The sequence below is a fragment of the Podarcis vaucheri genome (genome assembly GCF_965113315.1).
Source record: "Podarcis vaucheri genome assembly, chromosome: 16".
In the NCBI taxonomy this organism is placed as follows: Eukaryota; Metazoa; Chordata; class Lepidosauria; order Squamata; family Lacertidae; genus Podarcis; species Podarcis vaucheri.
The window spans coordinates 10,190,740-10,203,999 of record NC_138754.1 but is presented as its reverse complement, the minus strand read 5'-3'; the positions used below and the strand labels follow the sequence as shown (position 1 = coordinate 10,203,999).

At 47.1% G+C, this 13,260-nt stretch overlaps 1 protein-coding gene across 2 annotated transcripts in view; it reads left to right on the top strand.

Annotated features, from left to right (window-relative positions):
- The window catches only part of THBS3 (thrombospondin 3), a 56,683-nt gene that overhangs the window by 16,603 nt on the left and 26,820 nt on the right, over positions 1–13,260 (top strand). For both annotated transcript variants that reach the window (XM_082202106.1, XM_082202105.1), the window contains exons 2-8: positions 3,952–4,158; positions 5,628–5,884; positions 8,081–8,183; positions 8,956–8,982; positions 9,860–9,942; positions 10,566–10,617; positions 11,912–12,060. In XM_082202106.1, the coding sequence (XP_082058232.1) occupies positions 3,987–4,158; positions 5,628–5,884; positions 8,081–8,183; positions 8,956–8,982; positions 9,860–9,942; positions 10,566–10,617; positions 11,912–12,060 (843 nt within the window). In that variant the 5' untranslated portion in view covers positions 3,952–3,986. The remainder of the gene's footprint in view (positions 1–3,951; positions 4,159–5,627; positions 5,885–8,080; positions 8,184–8,955; positions 8,983–9,859; positions 9,943–10,565; positions 10,618–11,911; positions 12,061–13,260) is intronic.

Here is a 13,260-nt window from a genome sequence, read left to right as displayed (position 1 = left end):
GGAGCCAAACTTACCCGCCGTCCTGCAGAACACTTGGAAATTGTCTGTGGCCTTCTTGGCTCGCATAGGCAGCTACCTCTTACCATTGGCTGGCACTGACTGCGCTGACTGGCAGCAGCTCTCCAGGGTTTTAGAAAGGGAGTCTCTTCCAGCCCTACCTAGAGATACCGGGACTCGAACCCAGGATCTTGTTCACACAGAGCAGAAATCCCACCACCGAGCTATGGCCCTTCCCTTAAATCAGGCATAGGCAAACTCGGCCCTCCAGATGTTTTGAGACTACAATTCCCATCACCTCTGACCACTGGTCCTGTTAGCTAAGGATGATGGGAGTTGCAGTACCAAAACATCTGGGTTTGCCTATACCTGCCTTAAATAGACCGGTAAGGTTCCAGTCCTCATGGTTCTCAGCTGATTGGTGCGTGGTGTTGATAACGTCAAGGTTGCAGGTTCAAGTCCTATATGGGAACAGCTGCATATTCCTGCATTGCAGGGGGGTTGAACGAGGATGATTCCAGCTATACAAAGCCACTTCCGCCCTGCCAAAGGTGGTGGTGTTGCAGGCTTCACGCCCCCACCACGTGCACAGTGGCTGGCTCTCAGCCTCTGCGCAATTGAGGGAATCCCCAGCTGCGTCACCACCTGGACAGCCAATTGGCTGGCTCGGGGGGGCATGGCCTGCCCTATTTATCGCTGGCACAGCCTGGGATCTCCCTCTTTTGCCGCCTCCAGCTGCTCCAGTTTCCCGCCGTCCCGCCCTTTAAGGTTTTTGTCCTTGACCTTGCTCTGGACCTCGGGGGTCGCCATTGAGGGGCCTGGTAGGAATTTTTTTCACTTGGCAAATTGGCACCAGCCACTTGGTTTTCGCCTGCCTCGTAGCAAATCGTCGCAACTTTCTGGGTATTAGCGGTTAGGCATTGGTATGGTATTGTTATGTAGATGGGAAGTGCCATCACCTGCCCCGCATATTGAAGGGTAGTCCGATAAAGGTTTCGGGGGGGGGGCATGGCCCTGTTTGAAGCCTATGGAGCTGAGGGCCTAAGGCACGTCCCCAAGCGGTGACCCCGGGGGAATTCCTAGTTGATGTGCATCAGCAGGACTCCCCCTACTGGTGGTTAACCCTTCCCGGACTTCAAGCAGACGGACTGAAGTCGGATATAGTCGGTTAGGACCAATGCCTAAGCATAGCTGTCAACTTACAGATTTGAAAATAAGGGACCAGCAGCCTCGAAAATAAGGGATCAGCAGCCAAAATAAGGGATTTTCCAAGCACAGGTATGTTCAACTTCTGAGCCCCTCCGACTTCCGGGGTTGGCGCGATCCGGGAATCGCGGATTCCCTCCGAGCTCCGGAGGGAATCGGCTCAGCAGGGGACGGGTCTTTGCCGTGCCGGCGACACGGGGACCCTTAAAACCGCAGGCGCGGAAGCCTGCGGACTGAAGACTCGGTGGGTGCCTTAAGCGCCCCCCCTGATTCGCGAAGAGCCTTTTTAAAGGCTGCGGAGGGGATACGGGGGGCGGCGCGGCACTGAGAGTCCATCGCTACCTCCGCTGAGCGAAGCCGCGAGCCATGACCGAAGAGCGCTGACTTCCTTCCTTGAAATTCGACTGAAAAAACAACCCGTGAGTAAATTGGACTTGGATTTTAAGAAATTTATCCACTGAATTTGAGACGATCGGGGGATGCGCTAAAGGGAAGTCCGCGCCCCCACCTTGCAGACGATCCAGAGCAACGATAAAAAAAACTAAGCTGGAGTGCCTACCCTGTAAAGGGTGAGTTTTAAAAAGACAGTAACTTCTAAGATTTGGAAATTTTGAGCAGGAGAGAGGAGTGTTGGATGCTTTGTGTTTTGTTGTAAACAACCCCCCTCCCGGGCCCGGGAGCGTCCTGCTTTGGAGCTTGTTTAAGAAGTGCAGAGTTTGACAGCTGTCAAAGCTGTCAAACGGACTGTGAATAGTGGAAAAATTGCTACCTAAGTTACCTCTGGATTAAAAAGAGTTACAACTGAATTAAAATTGTTGGAAATAAAGAAACAATAACAAGACAAAGGACTGTTGGAGAAAAGAATACTAAGTAACCAGATTCCCTCTAGGGGGAACTCTGTGGAATTACAATGGCTGTGGATGGAAAGATACTGGGAGAAATCGAAAGGATGTTCTATTTGGTTGGAAATTTACAAGAGCAGACTACGGCTATGAGTGAACAATTGATGACCTTGACTTCTGAAACAAGTAGCTCTGCTGAATGTAACAAAGACCTTAATGAGAAAGAATCCACAGCTGCAAAAGAAGAGGAGAAGTCAAAACAAGAAAGAGAAGAAGTGATGTGTGAAAACACTGATCAGAAGCTGACACCTATGGAACATAAACAAGGAGACTATTGGAGCAAACCTACCATAAATCTACGAAAGATGCAGAAGACGAAAGTGGAGGCCCTGGGAGTTTATGAAATTAAGGAATTTAAAATAAAGAAATATAATTGGGGCCTCCACATAGACTCTGACTTTGATTACCTCCAAGATTCAGGCCTTGTGGAAGTTCTTCAGCAGCTGTTGGCAAACATGGGAAGAGACTTTGGACTGATTGTGAAAGAACTCTTTCGAGATGTGACGACCGGCATAAAGGATTACCAACAAGACCGGCGGAGAGGGACTGAAAGAGACTTGAGAGCCTCGGACGTGAGGAACCCGGGCTAAAAACTGTTATTTTGGACATGTTTTTGGAAGGGACGCAAACCGGGGATGGGAGGGAGGGAAAAATCAAGTTTTAACAACACTTAAGATTATGCGATTTGGTTAACAAGATTATTATTTAAGACAAAATGGGAAATCGATGGAAGGGAACTGAGGTCCAACTTAGGGAAAAAAAAGTTAACTTTCTTTTTTTATATATATATATATAAAGAACTAATATCAAGATGGATAAGAAAATGCTAAATTGCTGATATAAATTTGGGAATGGGGATGCAAGGGAGGGGGTGGGGGGAAGTCAACGACCAGGGTGAAAATAACATTTTTTGAAAGTATATATGTTTGTAGTTGTTGTTTGTTTTTTCTCTGTTTATTTGTTTGTCTTTGTGTTTGTCTATATAAAATGTGAAAACCCAATAAAAATTTTATAAAAAAAAAACTTCTGAGCCCCTCCAAGCCAAAGGCAGAAAGCCCAGCCAGCAGCCAAACAAAGCCTCAAGCGGTGGTTCCCACAACCCAGCAAAGGGGATGCAGCAAGGGAAACCACCGTCACCTCTCCGCTGGGAAGCGCTGAGCAAAGGCGAGTCCCCAGGCAACGCGGCCGATTTGATCGGCACAAGGCATACAAGCTCCACCCCCCAGTCGTTCTTAGACTCCTTATTGGGTGAGCAACACAGCCAAGCAACACAGTTGGAGCCTCCCTCCTCCCTGGCCGGCAGGGAGGCAGGGAGGGAGAGGAGCTGCTTCCTTTGAAACCCAGGAAATTTAAGGGACATCATCAATAAGGGACAGCAGCGGGACATGGCACTGGGATAAGGGACTTTCCCGCCAAATAATGGACGGTTGACAGCTATGTGCCTAAGCCAATACTGCTCATCACCTGTAACCAATAAAGTTGTGGCCTTATTTAGCCCATTAACCTTAATAATTGTGCCATGTGTCTATTTCCACTGGGGACAGTGGAACTCGCCACGCAATTCTATGATTCTATGAATCAGGCTGTTGGTCCATCTAACTTAGTATTGTCCACACTGACTGGCAGCAGCTCTCTCCAGGGTTTCAAGCAGCCCTGTGAGAAGCTGCCGCCGGGGATTGAACCTTGGACGTTCTGGATGCAAAGCAGATGTCCCCCCCACCGAGCTACGAACATGCATCAGACAGGCAGAGGGAGAATGTGCCACGACACAAACTCTTTTTCTTCTGTGACGGACAGCCAGTTCTGCCAATGCTTGACCTTTGCTCTCCCGCTGCTCCTCCCCTAGTACTTGACCTCCTGTCGGTGACGGAGCCCAGGCATATGGCCAATGTGGCCGAGAAGATCCGCACGGAGCTGCTGACCGTCCGTGACCTCTACCTGCTCTCCACCTTCCGCCTGCCCCCCAAGCAAGGCGGGGTCTTGTTTGGGCTCTACTACAAGAAGGACAACAGCCGCTGGCTTGAAGCCACGGTGGTGGGCAAGACCAACAAAGGTGAGTGAGAGCGAGGAGACCTAGGATCCGAACCCGCCACCCTGGCCAGGGGAAAAGAAAAGGGCCAGGAATGTCTCAGGCCCCACCTGCACTGAGCATTTAAAGGAGCATTTGCCACTTTAAACAGCCACGGCTCCCCTCCCTCAAAGACCTCTGGGAACTGTAGTTTGTTAAAGGCGCTGGGAGTCGTTCGGAGTCCCCCTGTTCCCCTCTGATTCCTGGAGTTGCCTGTGAAGAGAGATTGAGCGATAAGCCACTCTGAGAATTGTAGGAAGGGGGTCTCCTAAAAACTCTTAGCACCTATAACAAACTACAATCCCCAGGTTGGTTGGTTGGTTGGTTTTTAAAAAATTGCAAGCTGATTCCTAACTGTTGCTCCAGCTGGGGGGGGGGGGAGTCCTGAGTTTAAGTACAGTGCTACCTCGTTTTACAAACAGTCCTGTTAATGAACTACAGTGGTACCTCAGGTGAAGAACTTAATTCATTCTAGAGGTCTGTTCTTAACCTGAAACTGTTCTTAACCTGAAGCACCACTTTAGCTAATGGGGCCTCCTGCTGCTGCTGTGCCGCCAGAGCATGATTTCTGTTCTTATCCTGAAGCAAAGTTCTTAACCCGAGGTAATATTTCTGGGTTAGCGGAGTCTGTAACCTGAAGCGTATGTAACCTGAAGCATATGTAACCTGAGGTACCACTGTATTCGGTTTATGAACTCCGCAAAACCAGAAGTAGTGTTCCGGTTTGTGAACTTTACCTCAGTCTATGAAGGGAATCTGAAAAGTGGAAGGGCACCAGCAGTGGGAGGCCTCATTAGGGAAAGCACGCCTCTGTTTCAGAATGGATTTGGTTTAAGAACGGAATTCAGGAACGGATTAAGATCATTAACCGAGGTACCACTGTAATAAGTTAACTTTGACCTGAAAGAAACGCATCTCCTGACCCAACTTTGTTTTACCAACCTTTTTTCTCTGTAAATAAAACTTTTATTGTTCGATCAACTCTTGCATGAGACTCCCGGAATAAAGACCCCCAAAAGATAGCCTGCAGTAAATTGTAGAAATTCATTTAATTGGCGTGCCGTGAGTCCACTATATTTAATTAGGGACAGTTATCGGGGTGAGTCCATTTACTTGTCTAAGGAGTTGGCCATCACAACTATAGCATTTGCAGTCATACCTTGGAAGTCGAACGGAATCCGTTCCGGAAGTCCGTTTGACTTCCACAATGTTCAGAACCGAAGCACGGCTTTTGATTGGCTGCAGGAAACTCCTGCAGCCAATCAGAAGCCACAGAAGCCCCGTCGGACGATCGGCTTCCAAAAATAGTTCGCAAACCGGAACAGTCACTTCCAGGTTTGCGGCGTTCAGGAGCCAAAACGTTCGAGAACTAAGCTGTTTGAAAACCAAGGTACGACTGCACACAGCTTTGAACATCATGCCCATCCCTTCTCTCTCTCTCTCTCTCCCCCCAGTCCACCTCCGATACCTGCGGGCCGACGGGAAGTTGCATTCGGTGAACCTGCAGAATACCAACCTGGTCGACGGGCGCAGCCACACCGCCCTTTTGCGGATGAGCGGCCTGCAAGGCGGCCGCCTCTCGGTGGAGCTTTACGTGGACTGCAAGCTAGTGGACTCCAGCGCCGGGCAGCCTGAGATGGCGCCCCTCAACCCGGAGCAGGTGGAGGCGGTGGAGGTTCGGACGGGACAGAAAGGCTATCTCCGCTCGCAGGTAAGGGAGGAGAAGAAGAGCCCAGCCGCCGCCGCCGTTCCGTCACCCTTTAGTGTGACCGAGGGATAGATTGATTGATTGGGTGGTTCACAGAAAAGATCACAATATACCGTATTTTTCGCCCTATAGGACGCACTTTTCCCCCTCCAAAAATGAAGGGGAAATGTGTGTGCGTCCTATGGGGCGAATGCAGGCTTTTGCTGAAGCCTGGAGAGTGAGAGGGGTCGGTGCGCACCAACCCCTCTCGCTCCCCAGGCTTCAGGAAGCTATCCGCAAGCCGTGGGAGAGCTGCACAAAGTCTCTCTCTTGCAGAGAGCTGCCTGCACCCAGAAGCTTGGGGCGCGCTGAGCTCAGCGCCCCCGGCTTCGGGCTTTGCGCAGCTCTCCGCAAGCCGTGGGAGAGCTGCGTGAAGTCGCGCAGCTCTCCCACGGCTTGCGGACAGCAGCCTGTTCTGGGGTCGGGGGAAGCTCGGGCTTCCCCCGCCCCAGCCCCGCACCTGGGGGAAAAATAATTTCCCCCCCTTTATTCCCCCCCCCCCAGAAAACTAGGTGCGCCCTATGGGCCGGTGCGCCCTATGGGGCGAAAAATACGGTACAAAATCAAAGTTTAAAACAATAACCCAATAACATTTTTACATAAATGGTGTTCGTTGTTGAACTGCTATAATATGCTGTTTGGGTAAGGCGACTAAAGCTCCAGTTAAGGCTTAGAATAAAACCAAACACTTTTTACTTTAGATGTCATCAATATTATGATAGTTTGGCCTTTTATATAATACACTGATTTCTCTGATACTTTTCAGTGTACAAATGGGATGGGAAGTGAAGGGCGGGGCTATGCAAATGAAAGGGAGGGGTAATGCAGAAAGGGGCCATCTTGGTTTGCAACGGCCGCAGATCTCTAGGGAGAGTGTGATGATCAGGGGTGCCAACTTGGATTAAATATGGGGGGGCAGCTAAGCCTCGCCACACATAATCACAACATGTTGTACCATTAGAATGGCAATGTCCATCAATTTTGGGGGGCCCCGGCCCCCTCAAATATATTATTAATAGTTGGCTCCTGTGGTGCCGATTTATTTCTCACAATGCCCATAGGATCTTTAAGTGCTGACCTTTCTGTTTCCTCCATAAGACAATGGCTGAAGCTTTTAATTACGTCATGAAGCTGATTTATGTTAACTAAGAAAAATTCAGCCTTCCTCTCTTCCCCTCATTTTATTATTAGATTATTATTTTTTATTAAATTTGTATACCACCCTATATCTGTAGATCTCAGGGCGGTTTACAGTGTAAAATTACAATATAAAAACCACAAAGAACACAATAAAAATAAGAACAAAAACCAAGCCAATAATCCACCCCTCCCTTTCCACGAAACATTTAAAAATGCATCTGATATCCGTCAGCCAAAGGCTTTGTTGAAGAGGAACATTTTCTCCTAATGGTATATAATGAAGTCTCCAGTTGAGCCTCCCTGGAGAGATCGTTCCACAAACAGGGAGCCACCACAGAAAAGGCCCCGTTCTCGTGTTGCAACCCTCCGTACCTCACATGGAGGAAACACACAAAGAAGGACCTCAGAGGAAGACCTCAGGGTCCAGGTTGGTTCATATGGAGAGAGGCGGTCCTTGAGGTATTGAGGTCCCGAGCCGTTTATCCGTACAGCAACCTTGTGAGGTAGGGTTGGGTGAGATAAGTTGACTGGCAAAAGGCAGGCTTCCTCAACCTCGGCCCTCCAGATGTTTTTGGCCTACAACTCCCATGATTCCTAGCTAGCAGGACCAGTGGTCAGGGATGCTGGGAATGGTAGTCTCAAAACATCTGGAGGGCCGAGGTTGAGGAAGCCTGGGGCAAATCAGTATCTGGCCCTCATAAGTCTTTCCCAAGCCATACCCCTGCACCCTCCTCTAATGTTTTTGCCAGGCTAGAATGTGTCCTTGAATTCCTCATGATGCCTCTAGCCTGCCAGGAAGAAGAATTCGAGAGGGGTGTTTGCAGTAACCAGCCTACCGTACAAAGGGAGGGGCATTGCATTCATTGCTCCTCCTACTTTGGCTTCTGGCTCCACCCACCGCCTGCATGTGGCCCCTAGAAGGCGAATGTGGCCCTTGAACTTTACTAGTCTCACTTGCCCCCATTTAGGGGATTGCAACCTAGGGATTGCAACTGCTCCTCACCCCCATTTCCATCTTAGGGTTTCTTGGAATCCCTGAAGCTGATTCTGGGAGGTTCAATGAGCCGCGTTGGAGCCTTAAGCGAATGCCCCTTCCAGGGGGATGAATCCATGCAGAACACAGGTAAGGATTTCTTCGGCTTTTCATTTGCACGGCCAGAGCGGGATATTCCGTTCACGTTCAGGATCTGGGCTCAGGGTCCTGTGGAGCATTCCCACTATGGCCGCATTCACACAACCCGTTTAAAGCCGTGTCAGACCGCTTTAACCCCAAAGGATTCTGGGAGCTGCCGTTTGTTCAGGGTGCTAAGAGTTGTAAGGAAACCCACCCCAATCTACAATTCCCAGAGTGGTTTAACAGTCAATCCAATCTCACAGAGAACTCTGGGAATTGTAGTTCGGGGCTGGGAGGGATAGGAGGGGTTTCCTAAACAATTTCGGTATCTTTAACACACTACAGGTCCCATAATATTTTTGGGGAAGCCAGGGCTGCTTAAAGTGGGATGAGAGCATTTTAAATGGATGCTGTGAATGTGGCCTCTGAGTTACAGTGGAACCTCGGTTGTCAAACATTTCAGAAGTTGAACAATTCGGAACCCAGATGCCAACAACCCAGAAGTGAATGCTTCCGTTTTCGAACGCGCCTCAGACGTCGAAGCATTTCTCCATTTTTTTAGAAAGGAATTTGCCGACTGGCAATTGCACCTCAGTTGTTGAACATTTCGGAAGTCGAGCAGTCTTCCGAAACGGATTATGTTCGACAACAGAGGTTCCACTGTATTCTGATAGCAGAGGCTCACATCCCCGTTTTGAGTCCACCAGCAACTGACAGTGCGTTATTGAACTTCTTCAAGTCCTTTCATAGCAACTTATTTCTGTTTTCTTTTCCCTTTCAGTATCCAACGTGATCAATTCCCTCTTTGGTGAGTCTGATGACTTCTCCTTTGTTACGTCCCCCTCATCCCTGTGTGTCTCAGAACAAAACTTGTCTTCTTAATCACAAGCTTTTTCCTCAGTTACAGAGCTTGTTGGGTGGTGTGGGCAATGATGTTCTTGGTCAAGCATCTTAAGTCTTAAGGCGTGAGTGGGCAAACTAAGGCCCGGGGGCCGGATCCGGCCCAATTGCCTTCTAAATCCGGCCCAGCGTGTTTTTGCATGAGTAGAATGTGTCCTTTTATTTAAAATGCATCTCTGGGTTATTTGTGGGGCATAGGAAATCGTTCTCCCCCCCCAAAAAAAAATATAGTCCGGCCCCCCACAAGGTCTGAGGGACAGTGGACCAGCCCCCTGCTGAAAAAGTTTGCTGACCCCTGTGAGGTGTTATTAGCAGTACATAAAGCCCTTAACAGCTTGGGACTAGTTTACCTGCGGAGATTGCTTTACCCCAAATATTCCCATTTGATAGCTTTGATCAGTGGAACCGGTTCTGTTACACGTGCCACATAATACTCATTCTGCATTTGTAAGAGGTCAATCTTTTAGCTGGGCAGCACCTGAACTGTTGACGTCAGGCAGACACCTTTGCGATACACTTTTCAGTGCCTGCTAAAAACATCTTTGTTTAGGCAACCCTATCCAGACCTGTAGAACACTGGCTTGTGTTTTGACCTGGCTTTTTAGATTATCAACGATCTTAATTATTTTTCAAATGTTTTAAACGGTTGCTTTCTTGCTGATGATTTCCGCGTTTCTTTCAGCATTTGTAAAACACCTTCTGAGGTGGTTTTTCTTGTACATAAATGGATTTGCCATAAAAATAAATAAGTCGAGGCAATTGACTTCCCCCCCTTGTTGTGACAGGGGAGCAAACCAGGGCCCTTGTGAAACAACTCACCCTTTTCAACCAGATCTTGATGGAACTTCAGGAGGACATGAGAGACCAGGTGAGAGGGGGACAATAAGTCCAGGTAAGGTCAACCTGGGGGGGGGGGGAGGTATACAACTTTGCAAAAAAAAAATCTCAACCACTTTTGTGTCTGTCTGTATTTTCACCTTTTGAAATATGGCAACCCTACACTGAAAACTTTTTATATTCGGTCAGAGTCAAAGAATACATCTTTTCAAAATAGCTACTGTTATGTACTGAAGTTCTCACCCTGGGCCAGCAGGGGGATACTGTAGATAGTTTTCACTCAGGTCCGCATATGCAAATAAGGAATTGAAAGTGACGTTCAGTGATTGGGTAGTTACAGAAAGTTGTTACTGTTGCTTTGTAGTTGAGCTCTATATAAGCAGGTTGGGTGAACCCTTCAGTTCTATTCTGTTCTGGCCTGTGAATAAACAAGAGCTGTATCAAGAATCGCTGTGTTGTCTGATATGTTCACCCATAACTTCACAGCTACCCAATTTCTTATTTTTAACTTTAAATATTTTTTTCTGTATTGTTTGGTTTGCTACACAGTTGTTGCAAACTACTCTGCTGCCCCATTTCCTTGTCCATTGCTCCAGCGCCCCATCTGCGGCACACTCCATTGCACACACAGTGATGTGTCTCTGTTCTTCCCAGGTGAAGGAGATGTCTTTAATCCGAAACACCATCATGGAATGTCAGGTGTGCGGTGAGTGCCGAGGGAGGGGACTGGGTGGGAAAGACTGAATGACGTGAAATTGGGTGCTTTCCTGGACTGTGAGGCAAGCACCATTCATGATTATATCTTGGGCTGTAAGTTATGTGAAATTCCGAGCACTAAATACTTAAAGAGACCCCTTGAGTCGATTGCCACATTTAGCAACATCGATAAAAACTATTACCTGCTGTCTGGCTCGGACAAACTGGTTATATTTAACACAGTGAAGTTTGTGCTAAAAGCCTCTCAGCTCAGGAAAGCCCTAAAGTTCTGTCTTGCACACAGAGTTGTCTGCCATTTGTGTATACAGTGGTGCCTCGCAAGACAAAATTAATTTGTTCTGCGAGTTTTTTCGTCGCGCGAATTTTTCGTCTTGCGAAGCACGGTTTCCCATAGGAAACGGTTTTAAGAAAAAGGAAGCAAACTTGCAAGACGTTTTCGTCTTGCGAAGCAAGCCCATAGGGAAATTCGTCTTGCGAAGCAACTCAAAAAACGGAAAACTCTTTCGTCTTGCGAGTTTTTCGTCTTGCGAGGTACCACTGTATCTGTGAAGTGTTTTATAATGTTTTAAACATATGTGCTATAATCAGTACTTTTCCCCCTAACAAAAATGTTTAGAGGTACTCTCATTTTGACTCAAGAAAATCACCATTTTATAGTTCAAATCAGGGAAAATGAATACAGTAAATGGACAAAAGTACAAAGATTCACAAAATGGCTAGAGGCATGTGTCCTCCTGCGTCATCCTAGCACAGCCTTCTGGGGTGGGTGGGTCACTTGCCTTATTATTATTATTATTATTATTATTATTATTATTATTATTATTACCACCATGCCCATCTGACTGGGTTACCCCAGCCAGTGGGCAGCTTCCAACATATATATAAACATAATGAAACATCAAACATAAAAAAATTCCCTATACAGGGCTGCCTTCAGATATTTTCTAAAGGTTGTTGATTTACTTATCTCCTTGGCTCGGGGGTTGAATAACACCATACCCTCCAACAATTCTCTGATGAAAATAGGGACGTCCTAGGGAAAAGTGGGACATTCTGGGATCAAATCAGAAACCGGGACGGCTTCTGTAAATCCGGGACTGTCCCTGGAAAATAGGGGCACTTGGTGGGTCTGCAATAGGACTGGACTATGGGCCCAGAGCAAATTCCCAACCCTTGATGCAGGCTCTGGTTGTCAGCATCCTTCCCCTTACTATTCCTTTGCTCCAGTATTCAGTGACTTGACCCCTCCTCCCTACCATCACTTCCCCTCCTCCCCTCGGCAGGGTTTCACGAACACCGCTCCCGCTGCAACCCAAATCCTTGCTTCAGTGGCGTCGACTGCATGGAGACCTACGAGTACCCGGGCTACCGTTGCGGACCTTGTCCGCCAGGCTATGAAGGCAACGGCACCCACTGCGCCGACATCAACGAGGTAAGCACGGTAGTTTTAGCGTCATTCAGCTAGGAATTTGGCTGTCCAGAGGCTGAGGTTTAGCTGCCAGCCAGATTCATCATCCTCTGTTCTGCAGTCGACACGGTCGTATTTAGATCTCGGTGACCTCGCAGTTTCCAGCTCGATGCCAAATCAGATTTGTCATTCTTTGGCAAAGAGTTTTATTCCACCACAAACTCTTAGGCTGATTTACAGATGATCTTGGTTAATGGTCGCCTGCCTTTTTTAAGGTCAAGTGTTTCCTTTGTTCGGTTTCTTTCCTTGGGCAATAACTCTGAACGATTTTTGCCTGCTGTTAACTCTTCTCTTTTTTTGTGTGTTGAATAATCCCCCCCCCAATTTTTTTAATTGGCTTTCCAAATTTATAATAAACACAAAAAGAAAACATACAACAAACAAACAAACAAACAAACAAACAAACATCTTAACTGTTAGAATCCCACTTTAAATAACATTCCTTCCAGTAGCACCTTAAAGACCAACTAAGTTAGTTCTTGGTATGAGCTTTCGTGTGCATGCACACTTCTTCAGATACTTCAGATACAGTGTGTATCTGAAGAAGTGTGCATGCACACGAAAGCTCATACCAAGAACTAACTTAGTTGGTCTTTAAGGTGCTACTGGAAGGAATTTTTTTATTTTGACTATGGCAGACCAACACGGCTACCTATCTGTAACTTTAAATAACATTGTTAGGTGATTTCCTCAGATCCCCCCAACTGTGTTTCCATAATACTCATTTTAGCAGTTTTCCAATATCCACTTTCAAATAAAATTAACTTGTTCCATTAACATCTTTCTTTCTTTTCATAATGCTCTCAATCCATAATGTTAAACAATCAATCTATTTTACTCCTAGGCCAATTTGGTACTTTCAAGTAGTTCTACTTAATTTATGTTTGAGTATCTTGCCAAATAGTCCTTAAATTTCTTCCATTCTTCTTGATGCGCCTCTTCCTTCCGATCGCAGATTCTTCCGGTCAGGTCAGCCAGCTCGAAAAAATCCATCACCTTCATCTGCCTTAATTTTTATTTGATTTCAAGAAAACAAAACAGAGGAACTTCTAGTAAACACACCTAACAGAATCCTGCTACCGACACAGCAATGCAAATCTTTATTACGGTCCTAGACCAGCATTAACGCTACCAACACAGAGTCACAGCAAATGATGACATTAT